A 26,538-nucleotide genomic window follows, 5' to 3' on the forward strand; every position below is an offset into this window, starting at 1 on the left:
TCCACAAAGAGATGATAAATGCTTGAAGTGATGGGTACCGCAATTACCCTGATGTGATGTTATAAATTGTATGACTGTATCAAAACATTGTATGTACCCCATGAATATATACACCTATTCTGTACCTATAACAATTTCAACAAATGGGTTAGAAAGGACATAAGAGAAAAGGATGGCTTCATAAATGTTTTAGTTATGGTGTTACTGTCTCTTTCAAATGCAAAGGACGCTTAGGAGGAACAGCAGCAAACATTTTTGCATGGGGTAAGTCAACTGGCAAGGAATACAATTATAGACCATATACTGTACTTACCAATAATAACAGTGTTATCATCAGCAATTAACAACTTGCTGTGGACATAGATAAGCTCAGTGACTAGGTTTCCTTCGAGCTCTGCATGTGTTCTAAGACCACAGAATGATATGTAATTTATCCACTGATTACCAACTGCAAATTTAAAAATAAATTATTAAAATTAATGACCAAGCTCAATAAATGTACATTAAATCTTATTGTTTCTCAAAACATACTACTTAGACCGTTCAGAATAGATTGTATATTATATGTATAAGCTTTCTATTTCAGAATTCATCCAGGATTTATTTTTGGTATCTGAATTTCATATTGTCAGTCTGAATGGCTCTCTTTCTCTCTTCTCTCTATATATATACATATATATATATATATATATATATATATATATATTAATTCAAGTGTTTTCTGTCTTCCCTTTGCTAAGGCAATCCAAAAAGCTATTCATATATGAACATTTTATTTTAATGATTTGATGAGTTAACTACTGAAGAGTGATGGTTAAAGCTGAGCTGGAATAGATTAACCAAGACTTCAGTGTGACATTTGCTTCTATCCTGCTTGACACTTGCTGCAGTTTGAATCAGATGCAAGGTGTGTGCCAAACCACCTGATGCTACATCATTTGTAGCATATTCAGCATGAAGCATCAGTTAAATTTTGCAGACTTTGGGTAAATAAAAATTTTGGCAATGAAAAACCACTCCTCCCTTTAGATCATTAAAATTAGGAAATAGAAGAATCCTTACTACATTAGACTTCTTCAGAGCAAGCAGCACCAGGTTTGTACTTCAAAATATTGCCATCCATCTCATCACATGGGGGCCATTCACATGATAAGAAGAAATACATTCCATCCTAAGCCAAGTCATAATCATGACCCCTGTTGTGAGTGTTAGTCACAGGATTTTTATGGTCTTTCTCCCACACAGCAGTTGTCTTGGATAAGCAAGTCTGATATCAAGAATAAATGGAGTGGAACCAAACTATCACAAATTCTAATAGAAAGAGAGCATACTTTTTTTTTTTGTCTTTAAGAGAGTTGGAAGCACGCTAATAGAAGGGTGGCAGTTCATCTCCCATTTACTGAAGTTTCCATTTATTACTGATGGTTTCTATTTTGCTACTGATGTTATTCAGTGTTTCTATTAAGTTTGGGTATCTTGGAAAGAAATTCATTCATAGGTTATGTATAGAGATGCCTCCATTCAGAGATAGCTCTCCCCTCATATATATATGAGTGGTATTGTATAGCTGTGTTTGATGAGAGTTGAAATGCTGGTATACTAGTGCACCATGTGTAAGAGATGCATTTCTAAAAAGTTTCATGTAAATGAGGTTTTTGAAATTTATTCCCCCATTTGTTAATGTTATATTGGAAAGACACTTCATCTGAAGAATCACCTCCTTTTTTAAGTCTCTTCTGATCCATTTCCTTTTTTAAGCCCCTCAGACCTATAAAATTCCTGGAAAACATTTCTAAATAATGCCTAGTATCTTACAAACATTTATATAATCCTCAACTTATTCTACTGTTGTACAGGAACTGGGTCTTACGCATCTTTGTTTCTCATCCTTTCACAGTGCTAAAAAAAAGCTAAATAAATGTGTGAGTGGATAAATGAATATTCAGGTATCAGCTGAAACTAAAAAATATTTTACCTTTTAATTTCTCTGTATCACCTACTGTCCTACAGCTGGATCATGATCTAGAATTTATAAGTTTAAGATACAAAGCAGCTTTTCAAAGGAATCAGGGAGCAGGACTTTTGCTAAAGTAAGTATTTTTTTACAATAATTTCCATTAAAATTCACATTGAACAGTGTAGTAGACCAGTGGTTCTCAGTGTGCACAAAGACCACCTCTATGGAATTTGTTAAAAGCAGATTCCTGTGACTCTTCACAGAATTTTGATTCAGCAGAAATCAATTCAGTAAGTTCCCTAGGGGATATTGTTTTTGAATGACACTGCCATAGAGCTTTGATTATTATTTAAGATTAGTATACACTAAGAAAATAATACACCATGACCAAGTGAGATGCATTCCAGGATGCAAGTCTGCTCATATGAGGAAATCCACTATTAGACATTATATTGATCAATCTAGGGATAAAAATAATATAATTATTTTAACAGATGCTGAAAAGCTTTTGACACAATTCAGTATCCACTCCTGATAAAAGCAATGAAGAAAGTAGGAAATGATGAATACTTTCTTAACATGCTGAAAATATATATAATATATGTATTATATATTTATATGCATATGTGGGTATAATATTTTCAATACTATTTAATATTGCTTGGAAGTATCAGCCAATACAGTTGTGTAAGAGAAATCATATAAAAAGTAAAGTCATCCCCACTTGCAGATACTATGAAAACATACCTGAAGAATCAGTAATAAAATTATATCAAATAATAAAAATATTAAATATAATAACAGGATATAAATTAACACATATAAATCAATAGCCTTTATACACACAAAACAATAACCACTTAGAGAATATAATCACAGACAAAGCCCCATTTAGAATGACAACAAAGAAAATAGAAGAGATAAACTTAATGGTTCACGTGCAAAACTTTTATAAAGCAAAAGTTAAAAAACTATCAAGATACGAGAGTAGACTTGAACAAATGGAAAGATTGCTCATGTTCTGGGATAGAACAATTCACCATTAGAAAGATGTCAACTCTTCCCAGGTTAATTTATAAATTTAATGTGATCTCATTACATTACATGAGATCACATTAATGTAATGTAATATAAGGTAATATAAAATGGTAAAAATACCAAAAGTTCTCATGGAGTTAGATAACCTGTAGTTTGTATGGAAAAATAAACATGCAAGAATAAATTGAGAAAAATGGAAGAGAAAAGCTATGAGTCATTAGCCCTATCAGATTTTTTTTTTTTTTTTTTTTTTTTTGAGACGGAATCTCGCTCTGTCTCCCAGGCTGGAGTGCAGTGGCGTGATCTCGGCTCACTGCAAGCTTCGCCTCCTGGGTTCACACCATTCTCCTGCCTCAGCCTCCTGAGTAGCTGGGACTACAGGCGCCCACCACCACACCTGGCTAATTTTTTTTTTTTTTTTCATTTTTAGTAGAGACAGGGTTTCACCATGTTAGCCAGGATGGTCTCGACCTCCTGACCTCGTGATCTGCCTGCCTCAGCCTCCCAAAGTGCTGGGATTACAGGCATGAGCCACCGTGCCCAGCCAGCCCTATCAGATATTAACACATAGTATAAAGTCTGTATAATTAAAACAGTGCAGAACTAGCAGATAAATAGACAGATACATCAGTGAATGGGATAGAAAGTCCATAAAGAGATGCAAATACATAAGGAAAATTTGTATATGATAAAGGAAACAGCTCAAATGATAAGGACAAGGCCTTTTAAATAAAAGGTGCTAGTACAGTTCCATAGCCACCTGAAAAAGATAAAACTCCACATTTTTTTAAACAAGAATAAACTCCAAATGGATCAGAGATAAAAATGTAAGCAAATGAAACCAGACAAGTGTTAGAAGAAAGCAAGGGTGAATTCCTCTATACTTCAAATGTAAGAAAGACTTTGTCAGTATCCAGAGGCAAAAAAAAAAAAAAAAAGATTTGTAAATTGGTTAGATTAAAAAATAACAACACGTTTGCATGACACAAAACACCACAAGCAAAAAACAAAAGGCAGAAGACAAACTGGGAGAAAGTATTTGCAGTACATGTCACAGATAGAGGTGATAATCCTAACATATAAAGAACTCTAAATAATTGAAGGGAAAAGAAAATCAAAATCTTAATAGAAAAATGGGCAAAACACATGAATAGACAATTCACACACATAAAGGATACATTTGAAAAGATATCCATCTTGACTCATAATTATAGAAATGCAAATAAAAATGACATTGAGAAACCATTTGTTATCTATAAGACTGGCAAAAAATAAAAAGTAGGACAATATATTCTGTTAGTGAGAATGGGTTGAAGACAGACTCTCTCACATATTGGTGATGAAAATGCAAATTCGTACAAATTTTTTGAAGGGTCATTTAGCAATATCTAACAAAGCTACCTATGTGTTTACCTCCTGACCCAGCAATCCCACTCTAGAAATTTATGCTAAATATATACCTTCAACAAATAAGAATGTATGTATCTATATTAATATATACACAGTTACCCATTGTATATAGTTCTGTTAGAAGCATATAATGGTTGTTGAAGACAATCTAATTGCCCATTCATAACACAGTGATTGAATAAACGCAAATCCACATATGGAAGACTATGCAGTGTTACAAGAAATGAAGATCTCTGTGAATTAATATGGAGTGATTTCCAGGATATTCTGTTAAATGGAAAAGACAAGGTGAACAAGAGAATATGCAGTATATTTTTTTGTGAAACAGATCAGGAGAAATAAGAAAATATACAACTATCTGAGCATTTTTCCAAGAAACACAACAAGATTAACCTAGAAACTGATGAAATTGGTGACCAATAGGGGATGGATAAGTACAGGGTGAAAAAGATGGTTGGGGTAGAAACTGAAAGTATAGAGGAATGGCATTTATTTAAATATGCTTTTTGTATAGTTCTGGCTATTGGAAGCATAGTTCATGCATTCAAAAAAATAATCAAGAGAGATTAAAAAAAAAACCCTGAAATGTAATATAAACCAAAGCAAATGAACCAAACCAAATGAAGTTAATAACATAATCCAAGCAAATCAAGTTAACAACGTAATCAAACTACTTTTGATCACAGACATTTGAGTGTATACCCTTAGGCTAAAGGCAAAAAACACTATAAGCAAGTGTTAAACTCTAGTAAGTAGATTCATTTTTCACGGTGGTATGGGCCAGCAATCCCAAACCTATTTTCTGTGTATTAAAAGGTTGAGGAAATACATAAATATGATGCGGATAATGGAAGCTGTGTTTCTCACTGTGAAAGAAAGGGGCTATAAACATAAAAAGAGGGATGGCTAGAATGAATCCTATGTTGTGGGATTGGAATTGGAGATCTCCATATGACAAGGAAGAGAGAGAATAGGTTTGTGTGTGTGTACAAAGGCCCAAAGTAGTGATATTCTAGTAGCAATGATCACATCTAGCACCCAGATTTTGCTTTATAAATACCATTTTTCGCTAAAATAACCTAGGTTTCTTGGAGAAATGGCCGATTGCAGGGCTAATGTTGGGAATATATGAGTCTGGGACACGTTGTTGTGCCAGTAAAAGAAGACGATTAGTGGGGACACGTCCAAAAAACATCAAGCCAACTTTAAAAGGCCCTCATTAGCCAAACCTGCGCAACCTGAACTCCAAGATCTTAACTCACTGAATAAAAGAAGAAGCTGTAAGTCCATACTAATATAAATACATAAATGGGGAAAAAGGGAAAACTTTCCTTACAGTAGAATTCCAACTAATTAATTTAAAAGAAACTAATAAATATAGAAAAAAAATGATGGAATCACAAAGTCAGCATTTGGTAACTATCATGATAATTGATTCAGAGAATAATTAACGCATGCTAAAACCAGGAGGTCAATGGTTGATAAGAAGCAGGATATTTATATACACCTAAAGTATTTTCCTATAAAATACTATTAATTATGAAGGGAAAATAGTGGAGAATTCTGGCAGACACCACCTTCACTAAGTGATCTAAGTTAATATAACCAGTAAGGTTGTTCCTGCTCTGTTACCGTAAGAACACAACCTCACTTCTGTGATACTGCTCCAAAAAAGCATGACCTAAATCTAATCATGAGAAAACAACGGACATACCCAAATTGAGGGACAGTCTACACAGCAACTGGCCTGTACTCTTCAAAAACATCAAGATCATGAACGCTCTGCCACCCCTCAAAATCAAAATGATTGAAAGATAATTTCAGATTAAAGGAAAATAAAGACACGTGACAACTTAATGTCACAAATTATTGTGAACTGAATTCTAGCCTAGGAAAAAGCCTTTTTTCCTCTTTTGCTATGAAAACATTCCTAAGACAACTGGCAAAATTTCAATAAGGTCTATAAACTGGATAATAGTATTGTATCAATGTTCATTTATTTTGATATTTGAACTATACTTGCTTAAGAGAATGTCTTTGTTTTCTCAGAAACACACATACATATTTAGGGGGAAATTGGTATCATGGCTGCAACTTATTCCAAAATGGCTCAGGGTAAAAAAAAAATCCCAACATCTATATATGAATGTATCTTTCTATTGAGAGAGAATGATAAAGCAAAGAAAGTAAAATTATTATAACATCTGGGAAATTAGGATGAAGGATATATGGCAGTCCTGGAAGCTGTTCTATAAATTTGAGATTATTTCAAAATTAATTTTTTTTAAGATTAATGAAACTGACTAGCTGTTAGCAGCTTGAAGGTTTAGGACATGTCATATGCATAATTTTCTAAAGCACATCTGTGTGCCATGCCAAAGCAGGCCTAGAGAGTATCAGCAAAACATCAATTAGTAAGACAGCCTGTCAGCCCACAGTCCATACCTACTTCCCACTCATCCTTGATTATGCAATAACTCTTATGAAGTAATTAAATCTTTATTTCTTTGTGAAAAATGGCCTTGGGAAGAGAGTTAACAATTGGTTCCAGTAACATGATCTAAAAGAAAGATAATGGTTCCTAGCCAGAAAGTGGACATTTTGGACAAATGTGAGTGTGGCCTGTCAAATGCTATGGGGACACCCATTTACGACGTGAATAAATTCACCATGAACTCTATATGGAAAGAAGAAAAAACAAATAGAGAAAATATTTCAGCCAGTACTTTATTCTGTGAAAAAAACTGCCTTGACATATAATAGGTACAAAGGTTAGTGACGTTAATTTATGTTATGAGGATATACTAGAGAAACATATGCTTTTTGAAGAAAATATGAGCAAGCCAGGAGCATTTATAAGCATTAATGTGAAGAAACAGATAAACAAGTATAAGAAAGAGTCCCAAATTATATAATGTCATGGAGGTATCTGAGAACCTGAAGATTTATTCAGATCCCAGGACATACCTGTTGTGAACATTGGTGTGTGCATCACACACCGGGGCCTGTCGGGGGATGGGAGGCTAGGGGAGGGATAGCATTAGGAAAAATCCCTAATGTAAGTGATGGGTTGATGGGTGCAGCAAATCACCATAGCACGTGTATACCTATGTAACAAAACTGCACGTTATGCACATGTACCCCAGAACCTGAAGTATAATAAAAAAAAAAAAAGAAGAGAAATTCAATACAATAGACTCAATATTTATAAGGAAATTTCCTGAAAGGACATCAAGAATTGTTACAGGCTTTTGTTACTTAAAAACTTGTAGCACTTGGTGTATGTACGTACCTAATCCTGATTGAAAACTTCTGGCCCTTATCTTAAATTATACTAAATGGGCTGCTAAAATACCAAAATTAACAAAAATTATAAAAACAATAAAGAAATGCTTTAAATTAAACATTAAATCTCTGAAGACTGGTATATCAGATAATTATATACTAATAGTTGCTGGTTTTCTTTTCAGGAATTTTAACATATTCATAGCAGCAGTTTTGTTATTCTAAATAATTAAAACAGTAGAGAACTATATTTCTCTATCCAATTAGATTAGCTAGTTCATGTATTTAAAACCCACTGCATATACAAAAACAAAGCCAACAATACAACCTTGTACTTTAGAAACAGGCATTATGTAATTAATCTTATCTCTCTGTCTAGCATATGAACATTTTCCCCACTGAGATGCCTTATTTTGACTGTTCCCAAGGTACTTGGAAATCTTTTTATAAACAGGCTTAGCACTGAAATTACTTCTTGTGTTAAAATCCAATTTGTACCCTTGAATAGGCAAAGGCAAGAAAAGGGTCCAGAGTCAAAGGAAATACTTTATAATAAGCTCAGGACATTTTTACTGTTGAGAAACTCAATAATAAGCTGTTTTGATTCCTATATCCTCACCTGTGCATTTTTACAAGCCACTGCCAGTGCTGAATTATTTCCCCGATTTTATTTTACCGATATATCTTTTATAAATTTACTCATTCACTATCATCTTCATTTTAGGCCATTAGAAAATAGAGACAGAGATAATACTCTGGCAAATCTCTGTCCTAGATACAATGAGATGCAACTTTTGGAAGTATTCGTTATTGGTGATGTACATATCTTTTGTCTAAAGCTGCTTACAAAAGTTTTGTAGGTTGAGCAGACCATCAGTGAAAAATTACTGAACACACAACACCAGTATATGTATATATGCCTATTTTGAAATTATATACATGTACTAAAAGCTTGTCACTATTTTTAACTTGTCAATATTTTAAATTTGTATTTAAAGTTTCCAAATCATTTAAAAATTCTTATAATTTATAAATTTTATACTACAAAATTTTCGTCTTTAAAGTGTACACAGATCAGTATGTTTTACAAGTAGTACATTCACAAGGCTGTACAACCTTCACCACCACCTAATTTTAAGACATTTTTATCACCCCCCAAAAAAACCCCACACTCATTAACAGTTACACCCCATTCCACTCTCCCCTACACCCTATTATTCTACTAACTGGCTCTATGGATTTGCCTATTGAAGACATTTTATAAAAATGAAACCAGACAAGATGTGGCCTTTTGTGCCTGGCTTCTTTCACTTAGTGTAAGATCTTCGGGGTTCATCTGTGACGTAGTATGTGTCAGTTCATGCCTTTTTACATCTAAATACTCCACTGTATGGATACACCCCATTTTGTTTATATATTCATCAGTTAATGGACACTGGGTTGTTTCCACTTTTTGGCTATTCTGAATAATGCTGCTATAAACATTCATGTACAAATTTTTGTGTGGACATTTGTTTTTAATATTTGAGTACATGTTAAGGAGAACTGCTGGGTTATAGGGTAATTATATTTAACTTTTGCAGAAATGCCAAACTAGCTTTCCAAAGAAGCAGTACCATTTTTCATTCCCAACAGTAATGTATTAGGGTTCCACTATTTACACACCCTTGCCAATACTTTATTATTATTATTATTATGGCCATCCTAGTAAATGTGAAGGTGTGAGGTTGTACTGTGGGCTTGAGTTGAATTTCTAGTGACTACTGATATTGAGTTTTCTTTCATGCACTTACCAGCCATTTGAATATCTTCTTTGGAAAAATACCTGTTTAGCTGCTTTGCCCATTTTTTATTTTTTGAGTTATTTTTATTATTGAATTGTAGGAAATCTTTATATATTCTGTACACTAGTCCCTTATACATATGATTTGCAAACAGTTTTCTCCCATTCTGTGGGGTGTTTTCACTTCCTTGATAATGTTCATTGGAGCACAAAGGCTTTCAAGCTTTCATGTTTGATGAAATCTAAATTATCTATTTTTTTATGTTTGCTTGTGCTTTTGCTGTAAAATCCAAGAAGGCATTGTCACAATGATTTATGCCTATTATTTTCTTCTGGGAAATGTATAGTTTTAGTTTTTACATTTAGGCCTTTGATCCATATTGAGTTAATTTTTGTATATGGTATGAGGTAGGGGTTAAACTTCTTTTTTCTTTTTTTTTCTTTTTTTGCACGTGGATATCTAGTTTTTCCAGCACCAATTGTTGAAAAGACTATTCTTTCTCCATTGAATTGTTTTGGTACCACCTTGCTGAAATTTAATTGACCATAATCATAAGAATTATTTTTAGATTCTCAACTCTATTCAGTTGATCTGTAAGTCTAACTTTATGTCAGTAGCACACTATTATTGTGGGTTTGCTGCAAGTTTTGAAATCACGTATGTGACACCTCCAATTTGTTCTTATTCAAGATTGTTTTGGCAATGCTAAATGCCTTGAAATTTCACATGAACTTTAGGATTAGTTTGTCAATTTTTTCAAAAAGGTAGTTGGGGTTTTGGTAGGGATTATGTTGAACGTATAGGTAAATTTGGAGAGTACTGCCATCTTAACAATGCTAAGTCTGTCAATCCATTAACACAGAGTATTTTTTTATTTATTTAGATCTTCCTTAATCTCTCTCAATGTTTTATTTCCAGTGTATGTATCTTCCACTACCTTTATTAAATTTATTCCTAAATATTTAATTCTTTTGATGCTATTTTAAATCAAATTGTTTTCTTAATTTCATTTTCAGTTTACTCATTGCTAGAGTATAAAAGTGAATTGATTTTTGTATATTCATCTTGTATCTTGAAACATTGCTAGACTAATTTATTATCTCTAATAGTATGTGTGAATTTCTTAGAATTTCCTGCATACAAGATCATGTCATCTATAAAAAGAGGTAGTTTTACTCTTCCTGTTCCTTTCCCTTTAAAAAATATATATTTTTCTTGCTCAATTGTTGTGGCTAAAACCTCCAGTACGATGTTGACAAGAGTGAACTTTCTCATCTCGTCACTGATCATAGAGGGGAAAGCTTTCAGTCTTTTGCCATTAAGTATGATGTCAGCTTATATGTGACATCTACAAATACCATTTACATGGCTGAGGAAGTTCCCATGTATTCCTAGTTTGTTGAGGTTTTTTTGTTTTGTTTTAATTATGAAAGTGTTTGGGATTTTGACAAATAATTTTTCTGTGTCTAATGAGATGATTATGTGTGGTTTTTGTCCTTTGTTCTATTAACATGATGCATTACACTGATTGATTTTCAGATGTTAAAACCAACCATGCATTCCTGGGAAAAACCCCATTTGGTCATGATGTATAATCCTTTTTATACTGTTGGATTCAGTTTAGTAGTATTTCACTGAGGAATTTTGTGGTACATTCACAAGGAATACTGATCTGATTGATCTATGGCTTTCTTTTCTTTTCTTTTGAGACGCAGTCTCACTCTGTCACCAGGCTGGAGTGGCAGTGGTGCAATCTTGGCTCACTGCAACCTCAGTCTCCCAGGTTCAAGCGATTCTCATGCCTCAGCCTCCCGAGTAGCTAGGACTACAGGTGCATGCCACCATGCCCAGCTAATTTTTGTATTTTTAGTAGAGACAGGGTTTCACCATGTTGGCCAGGATGGTCTCGATATCTTGACCTCGTGATCCACCTGTCTCAGCCTCCCAAAGTGCTGGGATTACAGGTGTGAGCCACCATGCCTGGCCCTTTTCTTTTCTTATAATGACTATGGTTTTGGTATCAGGATAATACTGGACTCATAGAATGTGTTGGGAAGTATTGTAGTACATTGCTTAATGATGGGGATACGTTCTGAGAAATGTGTCATTGGGTGATTTTGTCATTGTTTGAACATCATAAAGTTTAATTAATTACACAAACCTACTACACAAATCATATATTCTACTACATACCCAGGCTATATGGTATAGCTTATTGCTCCTAGGCTACAAACCTGTACAGCATGATACTATACTGAATACTGTAGGCAAGTTAACTTAACGGCAAGTATTTGTGAATCTAAGCATAGAAAAGGCATGGTAAAAACATGGTATAAGAGATCAAAAATGATACACTTAACTGGCCGGGTATGGTGGCTCACGCCTATAATCCCAGCACTTTGGGAGGCCGAGGCGGTCAGATCACGAGGTCAGGGGATTGAGACCATCCTGGCTAACATGGTGAAACCCCGTCTCTACTAAAAAAAATACAAAAAAAAAAATTAGCTGGGCATGGGGGCAGGCGCCTGCAGTACCAGCTACTCAGGAGGCTGAGGCAGGAGAATGGCGTGAACCCAGGAGGTGGAGCTTGCAGTGAGTCAAGATTGTGCCACTGCACTCCAGCCTGGGTGACAGAGCAAGACTCCATCTCAACAACAACAACAAAAAAGATACACTTATATAGAGCACTTACCATGAATGAAGTTGCTCTGGGTGTGAGTGGTGAATATATGTGAAGACCTAAATTATTACTGTACACTACTGTGGACTTTATAAACACTGTACACTTGGGCTACATTAAATTTTTAAATTTATTTAAAAATAAAGTAATTGTACCATGCCATGGGTATGACTGTGACATCATTTGGTGATAGGAATTTTTCAGCTCCATTATAATCTTATGGGACCACCATCATGCTGCAATCTGTTGTTGACTTAAATGTCATTATGCAACACATAACTGTATTCCTTTCTCCTATCTATTTTTGGGGAAAAGTATGTGAAGGATTGGTGTTAATTCTATTATGGATGGTAGAACTAACTAGCAAAGCCACTGGGCCGGGCTTTTCTTTGTGGGAAGATTATTGATTGCTAAATTAATCTCTTTACTTGTTATTGCTCTATTTAGAATTTCAATTTTTTCTAGAATCACTTTTGGGAGTTTGTGTCTTTAATACAATACCATTAATGGTATGTATCAATCTGACTGGGCCAAGAGGTGCCCAGTTTAATATTGTTTCTGAGTGTGTCTGTGAGGGGTTTTCTGGATGAGATTAGCATTTGAATTCGTGGATTCATTAAAGTAGATTGCCCTCCCCAATGCTGCTGGGCATCATCTAATCCATTGAGGGCCAGAGGAGATCAAAAGACAGATGGAAGAGGAATTCATGCCTTTTGATTCTTGCTCTTCTGCTTCTGTTGGAATCTCGGTCTGCTCTTACCCTTTTACTGCGATTAACACCATTGGCTCCTCTGATTCTCAGGCCTTCAGACTTGGATGAGAATTACATAGCCAGCTTTCCTGGGTATCCAGGTTGCAGACTGTGGAATTTCTCAGCTTCCGTAATTACTTGAGCCAATTCCTCATAATAAATCTTTTCTTATATATTATATATATATAATATATATTATATAATATATAATATATATAATATATATTATATAATATATAATATATATAATATATATTATATATATTATATATTATATATATTATATTATATATTATATATTATATATTATATGTTATATATCATATATTATATATTATATATTATATATTATATGTTATATATTATATATTATAGATTATATATAACATATATAATCTATAATATATAATATATAACATATAATATATAATATATTATATATAATATATAATATATACTATATATAATATATGTTATATATAATATATTATATATGTTATAAATAATATATTATATATGTTATATATAATATATTATATGTTATATATAATATATAACATATAATATGTTATATAATATATAACATATTATATGTTATATATAATATATAACATATAATATGTTATATAATATATAATATATTATATGTTATATATAATATATATAATATATTATATGTTATATATAATATATATAATATATTATATGTTATATATAATATATATAATATATGAAATATATATTTATATATTATAAAATTTTATATATTATTTATATATAGCACATAAAATATACATCTATACATATATATAATATATAATAAATATATCATGTATTATCTATATATAAATGTTTTCTATTGTGAATAGTGCCGCAATAAACATACGTGTGCATGTGTCTTTATAGCAGCATGATTTATAGTCCTTTGGGTATATACCCAGTAATGGGATGGCTGGGTCAAATGGTATTTCTAGTTCTAGATCCCTGAGGAATCGCCACACTGACTTCCACAATGGTTGAACTAGTTTACAGTCCCACCAACAGCAGTGTAAAAGTGTTCCTATTTCTCCACATCCTCTCCAGCACCTGTTGTTTCCTGATTTTTTAATGATGGCCATTCTAACTGGTGTGAGATGGTATCTCACTGTGGTTTTGATTTGCATTGCTCTGATGGCCAGTGATGATGAGCATTTCTTCATGTGTTTTTTGGCTGCATAAATGTCTTCTTTTGAGAAGTGTCTGTTCATGTCCTCTGCCCACTTTTTGATGGGGTTGTTTGTTTTTTTCTTGTAAATTTGTTTGAGTTCATTGTAGATTCTGGATATTAGCCCTTTGTCAGATGAGTAGGTTGCAAAAATTTTCTCCCATTGTGTAGGTTGCCTGTTCACTCTGATGATAGTTTCTTTTGCTGTGCAGAAGCTCTTTAGTTTAATGAGATCCCATTTGTCGATTTTGGCTTTTGTTGCCATTGCTTTTGGTGTTTTAGACATGAAGTCCTTGCCCACGCCTATGTCCTGAATGGTATTGCCTAGGTTTTCTTGTAGGATTTTAATGGTTTTAGGTTTAACATATAAGCCTTTAATCCATCTTGAATTAATTTTTGTATAAGGTGTAAGGAAGGGATCCAATTTCAGCTTTCTACATATGGCTAGCCAGTTTTCCCAGCACCATTTATTAAATAGGGAATCCTTTCCCCATTTCTTGTTTTTGTCAGGTTTGTCAAAGATCAGATAGTTGTAGCTATGTGGCATCATTTCTGAGGGCTCTGTTCTGTTCCATTGATCTATGTCTCTGTTGTGGTACCAGTACCATGCTGTTTTGGTTACTGTAGTCTTGTAGTGTAGTTTAAAGTCAGGTAGCGTGATGCCTCCAGCTTTGTTCTTTTGGCTTAGGATTGACTTGGCGATGCGGGCTCTTTTTTGGTTCCATATGAACTTTAAAGTAGTTTTTTCCAATTCTGTGAAGAAAGTCATTGGTAGCTTGATGGGGATGGCATTGAATCTATAAATTACCTTGGGCAGTAAAGAGTTGGAACCAACCCAAATGTCCAACAACGATAGACTGGATTAAGAAAATGTGGCACATATACACCATGGAATACTATGCAGCCATAAAAAATGATGAGTTCGTGTCCTTTGTAGGGACATGGATGAACTGGAAAACATCATTCTCAGTAAACTATCGCAAGGACAAAAAACCAAACACCGCATGTTCTCACTCATAGGTGGGAATTGAACAATGAGAACTCATGGACACAGGAAGGGGAACATCACGCTCCGGGGACTGTTGTGGGGTGGGGGGAGGGGGGAGGGACAGCATTAGGAGATACATCTAATGCTAAATGACGAGTTAATGGGTGCAGGAAATCAACATGGCACATGGATACATATGTAACAAACCTGCACATTGTGCACATGTACCCTAAAACCCTAAATAAAAAAAAAAAAAAAAGAAAAAAAAAAATGTTTTCATGTAAATAATATATGAATATATATTATATAGATGGATATATAAATATATAATATGTAAATTATATATTTATATATAATTTTTAATTTATATTTTATATATTAGATAAAATATCTATATAAATTAGATATAATATATATTTATTTTTAATAGATAAATATTTTATTTAATATATAATAAATAACATATTCATATAATATATATTATATAAATATATATTCATACATATATCTTTCATATATATGAAAAGATTTATCATGAGGAATTGGCTCAGGTAATTATGGAGGCTGAGAAGTTATATTTATATAATTTCTCAATTTATATATATCTCCTATTGGTTCTGTTTCTGTAGGGAACCCTGACTAATACAGTGTCTTTAAAGGAATTTGTCCATCTGGGTGAATTTGTTGGCATACAACTGTTCATAGTATTCTACACCCCATTTTATTTCTGTAAAGTCAGTAGTAATGTCCCCTCTTAGTTTCTGATTTTGGTACTTTGAGTCTTCTCTATTTGTGACTTAGTCAGTCCACCTAAATGCAATTTTGTTGATCTTTTCAAAAAGCTAACTTTTGGTTTCACTAGTTTTCTCCATTTTTTTCTATTATCTCATTTATTTCTCCTCCAATCTCTGTTATTTCTTTTATTCTCCTTGCTTTAGGTTTAGTTTTCTCTTTCTACTTTCCTAAAATGTAAGGTTAGGTTATTGATTTGAGATTTCTTATTTTCTATTACATAATATAAATGTTTATAATTTAATTGTAAGCATTGCTATAGCTGCCTCTCATAAGTTTGGATATGTTGTTTTCATTTTCATTTATCTCAAAATATTTTCTACTCTCCTTTGAAGTATCTTTGATTCTTTGGTTATTTAGAAGTATGTTGTATAATTTCCACCTATCTGTGAATTCCCAACATTTCCTTTCGTTATTTATAATTTCATTCCATTGTGGCCAGAGAACACACTTTATACAATTCCTTAAATGTCTGTACCAAATGAGTTTCTTATACTTTACTGAGGGGCTCTGTGTATGTGTGTGAGGGCCCCAGGCCTTACATGCTCAGGCATGCAGTTTATAACTCTGCCTTAGGCTTCACTTTCTGCTTGCACAGAGCCTCAAGGTCAGCCAGAGGTGAGAGCTTAGGGCCTTCTCAATCCTTTCCCGAGCATGTGCATTGCCCTGGGCGTGCACACAGCCCTACACATACCCATGACCTTTCAGATTCCCAGGGATATGTTGGAGGTTTCTAGTGCCCACTAAGGGATCTCCTTCCTCAGCTTTTCCTCTTAAGATTTTTAGTCAGCTTCTTGCTCACTCAACTGTTACCGCCTCTTCAGTCAGCTGTGATGCTAAATAAATGTTGCTGATTGTTTTTGATAAACACCCAGGTTTTTTAAAAAGTCTACTTGCACTTAGCAAGGTCTGAGTCAGGTGAAATAAATATAAGTACTTAGGATGGGAGTTTAAAGGGAAGTGCCAGACAGGTCAAATAATGACAATGTGAGAACTGTTGGGACATGGGAGCCTCAACCCTGATCTGCTCCCTCCAATGGCTGCTAGGCTACGGGTTTTTCACCCTGATTTGAGCAGCTGTTGGCTTTTAAGACTATCATGGAGCTAAGAAGAGGGAGATGGGTATATGGCAAGTTAAAATGCCACAAAGCTTGCTATTCTTACCAAGATTCAGCTGTTTTTCTTGATTAAACACTCCTTGGATTGTTACAAGCCTTTAGTTAATTTCCCCATCCAAAGAAGTTGATTGTGACAACTTTTATCAGTATTTTTGTTGCTTTTATGTAGGACTATATTTTTGGAGATCCTTCCTCTGCCATTCCTGCTGATGTCCTAATTTCTTACTTTTAAGCTAAAAATATACAGACTTGGAAAGTCTATTATTTTCTACCCACATTCCAGTACATCATCCAGTGCATCCCATTTGGGAGGCTACCAGTATAAAATAAAATCTTCCTTCAAAAATCTCAATTGAGGTTTATATTCTATCTGAAGGTCATATCACACGGCATCACATGATTAGGATGAGTCCTGCCTTTTCCAGACCTCCTGTGGCAGCTCCATTCTCTTGGTCCATTGGATTGAAACTCAGAATTAGCTGACACTTCCCTTCCTTTCCTGCTTCCACATCCCCTCAAGTCTTCCCTCATAATCTTATCCACACATGACCCTCCTTTTCCATTACCAATGCACCTTTGTCTCTTGCTTGCCACCATCTTTACCCTGTTTACCAACAGTAAATGAATCTTCATATAAATGTCAGTTTGATGAATTTGCTCCAGGGGCTCAGAGGTTTCCACCAACCTCTTCTTGCCTTCTGGATAAAACCTAGCCTTCTTAGTGTGGCTGTCCACGTTTTTACAATCTGGACCCAACTTGAACTGGAAGTCATACAACTTGGGATCTGATTCCAGCTTAGTTTGTATCGATACACAAAGATATAGAGCAAAGATATAGAGCACAGAGATACAGAGCAATATTGAGTGCCCACTATATGCTGAACCCATAGTTCAGGGAGCTATAGATAGGTAAACCCCTAGTTACAATATATTGTAGCCAAGAACTAGGTAGAAGAATCAATTAAGAAGACATCTGAGGCCGGGCATGGTGGCTCACACTTGTAATCCCAGCACTTTGGGAGGCTGTGGCAGGTGGATCACCTGAGGTCAGGAGTTCCAGACAGGCCTGGCCAACATGGTGAAACCTTGTCTCTACTAAAAATACAAAAAAATTAGTTGGGTGTGGTGGCACACGCCTGTAATCCCAGCTACTCAGGAGGCTGAGGCAAAAGAACTGCTTGAACCCAGGAGGCAGAGGTTGCAGTGAGCTGGGACCGTGCCATTGCACTCCAGCCTGGGCAACAAGAATAAAACCCAGTCTCAAAAAAAAAAAAAAAAAAAAAAGATGTCTGTGAAAGTGTCTTTGAAAAGTATAAAAAATTGCATCCAGTAGATAAAGAAGAACAAACAACTATACTACCTCATATTATTATCAAAACAATTATAAATAAATAAAAATAAATAGAAATTATAAAGATGCTCAGTTTTTATTACCTATTTAGTCTTGGTGTCTTCATTTGAATAATGGTTTGGGCAACTTAATGAGAATAAATACTTTATTACAGGTGAACATTTTGTGGGGTACCTTTTACAAATAGAGTTCTATAATCACACTGTGAAAACATTAATGATTACTGATACCTCACCTTCATAATAAAAAACAATCATATGAGAAAAAAAGCAGTTACTTACGCTCTGCTTTTAACTGTCCAAGGATGGAATTTTCTCCTCTGCACATGGTTCTGAAAATATGTAAACGAGAAAATAATTACAGAGGTTTCAAAACAACCAATCCCATGCAGCGTCTGTAGGTTTAATCCTAACACAAGTAAAAACAGAACAAGTGCTTCTATGAGAAGATGCTACATATATTTCTAAATGCTAAAAACTGTTACATGAATATCACCTTTGTAATGTTACTAATGGGACATGATAGTTGTTTTGAGGTGGGTCAATGGGAAAGTTATAAAATTCATGTTAGATTTCAGAAAGAGAGGCTATTAAAAAAAGATGGGTCATGAATGAACTTTCCCTCTTATAAAACTGGGTAACAGCAAAGATAAATTTAGAATGCATCAGTAGATAAGAATACTTACAGAATCACATTGCTCTCAGAGGTGAAAGGGCAAGCACTTAGCAGAATAATTTATGAATTAAACTATTAGAATGGGCTGTCTCTAAAGTCAGCAAAACCACTAAAAATGAAAAATATAGTCTCAAATAAAGGACTCTGCTAATGATTTTGTTTCTTAAGACTCTGATAATCATTGATGAATTATAAAATCTGACAAAACCAAAAATTCTATGCTTCATCTGCTTGCTCTATGAGAGTAATAAAGAGTATACTTATGCCTGAGAAATGCTGATATTATTAAAGATGATGCCAGCAAATAGAGATGTTTTTGCATAATAAAAGGTTATAGTTTTTGTTTCTGAACAAAAGCCAAATGTGTTATTTCGTTCAGCTGGTTTGAAGGCAAGAAAATAGTCATAGAAAACAATTACAATTGACAATATTGCAAAAATAATATTAGAATGGCAAATGAAATTGATAAAATTCAATTAAACATTATGTCAGAGCCTTAAATACTTGAAAAGCTTTGTTTATCATTTTATAAATCAGATAATATTAGAAATGGGCAAATCTGCAGTCCAAGTATATAGGCCAAAGCACAGTTAAAGCTCTCTTGTACTGTAACTAGGCAGAAGCACCCTGGAGGAAACAAACAAACAAAAATCTTTCCTTGAAATCCTGGCAGATAAACAGATACAAGCTTGAAACGTCAGTGAGAAAAAAGAGGATTAAAAAAAATTTCCACTACAATGGTGCACTCGAACTGTGCACAGATCCTCCAGCGGGAGCATCTGGGGAGGGGGCCCAAGCAGGAGGGCATCTAAGCCTCCATCCCCGATTTGACCAAGGCCCTGACCCCTAATCTGCTTTACTTACCAAAGGTTCTATGTAAAGTATCATTCGTCCTCTCCCACCTTTCAGAAGGGTTTGATGAGAAAGGTGAGAAACTACAGGTGGTTCAGAAAAATAAGAGATTTTGGTTAAGTGACCCTGAGAGAAGGTCAGAGGTGCCTTTCCGTCTCCTCCTATGCAGGCTCTCTAGCCTGTGTTCCCCCAACCCACCAGCTAGCACTTTCCAGCCCTTTTATAATGCTCCACTGGCCAAATCTGAAGCCTCAAGAGGAACCCAAGTGTGCCCTTTTAAATAAATATAAAAACTCAGCTTTTAAAAATATCAAGCAGAAAACTTTCGCTAAAATTTTAACAAAGATGTGGTAGAGAAAACAAAATTCCGGGAATTTATTTACTAACAGAGGCTATCATTATCAACCTTGTAGAAGGACTTGCTACCTAAAGAATCATAACCAAACACAAGCAAATCATAGCATTTCAGGCATTTAATTTTTTCTCTATTTACTGCAAAGTACATGTAAAGCTCAATAGCTATTTAACCACTTAAAGATAAGTTTTAATCGACATCATACATATATAGAAATAGACAATAACTATACAAGAAGGACTAATATTTTAGTTCTTTTATGTTTGCCACATGTCTTAGGCCAATCATTTATCATTGTAGGCTCCACTTGAATTTTATCAACTAGCAAACGGGCCAAGATTTGAAAGTGAAATAAAGTGTTCATTTGTTCCTCACTCCACTGAATGGATGTGGAGAAACACCCATTTCCTTCATCAGCTTACATGCATGACCGAAAGCTCAAAACAGACCACTTAGAGTTTTGGCACCTGTAGTTGAAGTGCATGATTGCCTGTAGAGCATTTCCTCCGCCGGTTGAAATGTCTCCTTCGAACCCTGGCAGAAGCGGTATCACGACATATACCCGGTATTTCTGGTTTTCCCTGCAAAGGTCAGATGCAGAGAAATTCACCCAAAAAATAAAAGGTAGTATCAGTTTTAGATGACAGCCAAGCAGTTCACATGGTTTTGAGATTGAGTGAATGGCTTCCTACAATACATTCTGACCCATTTCAGGACTTGGGAGGGTATGCTGTTGGACTGGAGGACAGAAGCTGTCATCCAGGCTATCGCTTCATAGCCTGAATAACAAGCTAAACTTGGCAGTAAAGTAGAAATTGTACCCATTGTCTCTCTACAGCATAATCACTTGTGGGACAAAATACAGTGTAAGAAATCCTTGCTTGTATCCCATGGAAAGAGGCGGGTAGGGGAGGCTATAACAAAGTTTCGGAAAAAGAAGTTATCTTAATAGTTAACACAGTACCTAGCTAGAGCCCTGGAAATAGTAGACATTGAGTTAATAATTGTTGAGTAAATCAGTTCTCACAGCCTAGATCGCAGCGGCAAAAAGACACACTGGATCCATTACATTTTCCAAAACAGAAGTCATCATTATCTACGTAGAAACTCTGAGTTTTCAGCTGTAAAATGTTACCCTAGGCCCTTTAAGAATTCTGAGTGGCCGGCTGGGCGCGGTGGCTCACGCCTGTAATCCCAGCACTTTGGGAGGCCGAGGCAGGTAGACCACGAGGTCAGGAGATCGAGACCATCCTGGCTAACACGGTGAAACCCCGTCTCTACTAAATATACAAAAAAATTAGCCAGGTGTCGTGGCGGGCACCTGTAGTCCCAGCTACTCGGGAGGCTGAGGCAGGAGAATGGCGTGAACCCGGGAGGCAGAGCTTGCAGTGAGCAGAGATCATGCAACTGCACTCTAGCCTGGGTGACAGAGCGAGACTCCATCTCAAAAAAAAAAAAAAAATTCTGAGTGGCCAATATGTATATTTAAGTCCCCTGCACATACAACACAATATTTCATGTCCCATTGTCTCAAGTGATTAATGACAACCTTTGAAGGAAAATGAATTCTACTCAATGATATAACAATAGAAGAAGAAAGTGTAGCTTTCTCTCTTTGATAGGCATTCAGAAAATCAGAAATTTGATGTATGCTCCAAATAGGTACCACTTATTCAGAATCAAAAGCTATTATTAACGTTCTTGTCTCTATTTATAGGATATACAGGAAAAAGAAAAAGCCTCGAAAGGAATGTGACATACACTGTGATAAATGAATCTCGCTGGGATATCTGGGAGGACTACAGTCACACAAAGGTGTTGTTATTGGTTAATTTTCAAGTCAGATCCTACTTAAAGTTCTCATTTCTAAAGCGCATTTTCTTCTAAACAACTAAATTTTTCTTTCATGTGAATAGTATCAGTACTCTTTAGGGATCAGGTTTTATTACTGATGTCTCTAACATCGATGTCAGGGCAGGTGGAAAGAGAAGTTCAGGGCAGAAATGACTACCAACAATGAAATTTGGAGGCCTGTGAGTTTGGCTGCTGTGCTAAGAAACAAGGATCTTAAGTAGGTTGTTGTAATGGCATGGATCAATCACTAGATGGCAAACATAGTTTGAGTTGGAAAGAAGACATTAAAAAATGTAAACTGTTCAAGTTTGCTGCTCGATAAGAATAAAAGGCTCACATCCCTAAATGGTGAGCAGGATAGTGAAAAAGAACAGAGAAGAAAAAAAAAGCCTAAGCTATTAAGCTATGTCCCCACAGCCAACATTTGAAAGTCAAAATAAATTAAACTGGACACTTAAAAATGGATGTCATTTGGCCTCAACTACCTTTTCAGAATTCAGGATTATACTGTCTTACAGTATAACCCTCCCATAACCACAGCCCAGTGACAGGAGACTAACACCCTTTGTTCAGAGGTACACCTTCCTACTAATAAAGCTTGGCTCATCAGCCTTCTGGGCCTCCAATGAATCCCACTTCTTCTAGGTCACCTTATCGGCTATTTCCTCTGCCAAGCCATCTTGGCCCTTCCAGTCAGAGTTGGTTTATTCTTGCCTCGGCACTCATAGCACATGGCTAGGATGTCTGTTCAGCACTCTTTCTGCTTTACATGATAGTGATACACACACATCTGCTCTCTAGGCTATGTGATAAGCTCCTTTGAAACACAGGATGCCTGCCCACATATCTTTCTGGTTTTGGCAGTGCCCAATCAAAGACTCTTGCACATGCTATGCACTCGGTATTATTTGCTTTAGGAGGATGGGATCAGGTTGGAAAAATGTTTCTGGGGAAGTTTCTGGTAGAGAAGAGGCTAAGCTGATCAGGAATTTTTTTCTTTAAATTAAATTACATTTTATTTGTAAAATGTATATAATATATTACATACATTTTTTTCTTTAAATAAAATTATATTTTATGTCTTTAAATTAAATTACATTTTATTGTGGTAAAATACATATAATATAAAATTTGCTATTTTACCCTTTTTTTTTTTTTTTTTTGAGACGGAGTTTCGATCTTGTTGCCCAGGCTGGAGTGCAATGGCGCGATCTCGGCTCACCACAACCTCCACCTCCCGGGTTCAAGTGATTCTCCTGCCTCAGCCTCTCGAGTAGCTAGGATTACAGGCATGCACCACCACACCCGGGTAATTTTGTATTTTTAGTAGAGACGGGGTTTCTCCATGTTGGTCAGGCTGGTCTCGAACTCCTGACCTCAGGTGACCCACCTCGGCCTCCCAAAGTGCCAGGCTTACAGGCGTGAGCCACCACGCCCAGCCCCCATTTTTAAGTGTACAGTTCAGTGGCATCAATTACATACACAATGTTGTACAACTATCATGATGATCTATTCCCAAACCTTTTCAACATCCCAGACAGAAACTCGGTGACTATCCAGTCATAACTACCCTGTTTTTCCCCACCTGCACCCCATGGAAACCTCTAATCTGCTTTGTCTCTATGAATCTGCCGGTTCTGGATTTTGCATATAATTAGAATCATACAATACTTGTCCTTTATGTCCGACTTGTTTCACTTAGCATAACATCTTCAAGGTTCACCCATGTTGTAGCATGTTTCAGAATTCCCTCCTTTTTAAGACTGAATAATATTCCATGGTATGTACATATCCCATTCATCTGTTAATGGATACTTGTGTTGTTTCCACCTTTTAGCTATTGTGAATAACACTGCTATTAATACTAGCATAAGTATCTGTGAGTCCCTGTTTTCAGTTCTTTGGGGTTTATATTCAGGAATGGAACTGCTGGGTCATGTGGTCATTCTATGTTTAGCATTTTGAGGAACTACCAAATAGGTTACTTTCAAATGAGTAACATATGCTCATAGTACAAAATGTAAGAGGTAGATGATTATACAGTGAAAAAAATTCTCTCTCACTCCTTCATCCTGAGGGCAACTCCTGTTAACAGTTTCCTCCATGTTCTTTTAGAAATAGTGTATGAATTTATAAGAATATATGTATTTTTTCCTTCTACACAAATATTAGAATACTATAAACACTTTAAACATTTTTCTGAACATGATTTTTATCATTCAACAGGGTATCTTGGAAATCCTTCCACATCAGAAAACAGTTAACTATTTTTTTTTATTTTTTTTTTTGAGATGGAGTCTCACTCTGTTGCCCAGGCTGGAGTGCAGTGGGTGGCGCAATCTTGGCTCACTGCAAGCTTCACCTCCTGGGTTCACGCCATTATCCTGCCTCAGCCTCCTGAGTAGCTGGGACTACAGGCGGCCGCCACCACGCCCGTCTAATTTTTTGTATTTTTAGTAGAGATGGGGTTTCACCATGTTAGCCAGAATGATCTCAATCTCCTGACCTTGTGATCCACCCACCTCGGCCTCCCAAAGTGCTGGGATTACAGGCGTGAGCCACTGTGCCTGGCCAGAACATAGTTACTTTTTAAGAACAGGGAGGTAATATTCTACCATGTATCTGTACTTTAATATTTAAACCAGTTCTCTATTGATAGGTATTTAAATTTCTTCTAATTTTTTTTTTCTATTTCGAAGTAACTATTTTGATATTTATGCTGACTAACAAAAGTAATTTTTCACATTTGTTGGAAAAATCTTACAAGTGGTATTGCTGGTCTTTGACACAAATGTTTGTGATGAGGTTTGTAAGAGACAGTTCTATCTTTTTTTTAAACAAAAATGATTTTGTAAGGGAGATCTCATATGTACAATATTGAGAAATGTCCTATAAAAATGTTATAAAACATTCTTGCAAATTTCAGTTTGTAGGAATCAGAATATTCACATTTTCTTGTTTTTAGGACTCTCTTAGCTCAATATCAAGCCCTTTGCTATTTTACAATATAGTAGCTCATAAATTTCCTGAATGATGAAAATTTTAAACTGTGTTCAGCAAACTAGTGGAAACTATTTAGATTTTCACTGCTGTAGAAAAAAGGGTTCTGGTATTTCAAACGCAAAATTGTGGTTGAATGTAAGCCAAAGCACAGAAGATTCCATGGGACACTATGTCCAATCTGCTCCTTGATCCAATCCACAGAGGACAAGAGTTCCAGCTGCTGAGGAATCTAACGTCCTTCGGAAAGACTGAATCCTCACAACATGCGGGTTGTGGAAATGATAGCAATCAGCTTAAGGTAAGAATCTGAGCCCCTAGTGTATATAATATTTATGATCTTAAAAGCAAGATAATGGCACTAAACCCTGGATAACTACCCATCATGCCAGCAATCACTTCATCCACATTAGTTCAAAGCAATTTCTATAAAACAGCATTCTCAGGCTTCTTGTTAAAAGTTTTTCTTCAAAATTCACTAACTCTTATGGCAGTGCTATGTATAATAGCTAAAAATTGGAAATAAATGTCCAATAATAAAGGGATGGTTAACTAAATTATTTGTTTAGCCAGTCAATGGAATGATCATCTTGTAGCCACTAAAAATGACCACTATGAAGGATCAGAAGCACAATATTTCTGGTACTGTGTTAAAATGGCCCCAATGCAATGTTATAAGAGAATAAAAATGTGGCAGGCCAATGCTATAAAACATCAAATCATTTTTCCCTTTAAATGTGTTAACTTCCCCCACTCTGTGACTGGAGAAACGAAGCAGGCATTGCTCCCGGGGTGGCATTCTCACAAGGGAAGCAGGACACAAAAACATCAACTTCTTTTAGATTTGGGGAACTGGAGAGAGATTCTCTAAGCAGAGGCAGGAGTGTAGAGAAATAAGAGCAAGACTTAGGTGAAGGAATCAGTCCTTTGGCCTCAAGCTGAGTTCCGGGGAAAACAGGATAGACCCTACTCTCTTTTCAATGTGAGGATATGAGAGCCAGGAGGATCCGAGCCTTGCTTTCAGGTGAACTCCAGAGAAATGTGGAGCGTGTCGTTCAGCAGCTATGCGATGTGGCAGGAGCAGAGGAGAAGTGGTAGAGAGGCAGGCCTGAAAGGCGAAGGCTGACGTCCCCAAGCTACATTAAGCAGATGCCAAAACAGGCCCGAGGGAGATCAACACCAGTGTCTGGAAGCCCCTTTCCAAAGATCCAGGGCCCCATAGCATTAAGATCAAGGACAGGATGTGGAGGGAGAGGAGGCAGAAGTAGAACCCTGATGCTGAATATAGAAGGGAAATAATGAGAAATCACTGAATTTGGCCACATTTATCAGGAAGTGCCAAAACTAAAACTAAAACCCCTCCTATTGTGTGGAAATGCGCTTGAGCTAGAAATTCAGATGAACTGTAGGAAAAGAAAATAAATTACAATTCAACAGAAAATAG

At 35.5% G+C, this 26,538-nt stretch overlaps 1 protein-coding gene across 4 annotated transcripts in view; it reads right to left on the reverse strand.

Moving 5' to 3' along the window:
- Positions 1-26,538, reverse strand: part of PLD1 (phospholipase D1) — a 210,283-nt gene that overhangs the window by 23,201 nt on the left and 160,544 nt on the right. For all 4 annotated transcript variants that reach the window (XM_063621672.1, XM_063621673.1, XM_063621671.1 and 1 more), the window contains 3 exons: positions 20,708-20,821; positions 18,640-18,689; positions 314-448 (listed from right to left, as the gene is read on the reverse strand). In XM_063621672.1, the coding sequence (XP_063477742.1) occupies positions 314-448; positions 18,640-18,689; positions 20,708-20,821 (299 nt within the window). The remainder of the gene's footprint in view (positions 1-313; positions 449-18,639; positions 18,690-20,707; positions 20,822-26,538) is intronic.

The sequence above is a fragment of the Symphalangus syndactylus genome, chromosome 17 (assembly GCF_028878055.3).
Source record: "Symphalangus syndactylus isolate Jambi chromosome 17, NHGRI_mSymSyn1-v2.1_pri, whole genome shotgun sequence".
Classification (NCBI taxonomy): Eukaryota; Metazoa; Chordata; class Mammalia; order Primates; family Hylobatidae; genus Symphalangus; species Symphalangus syndactylus.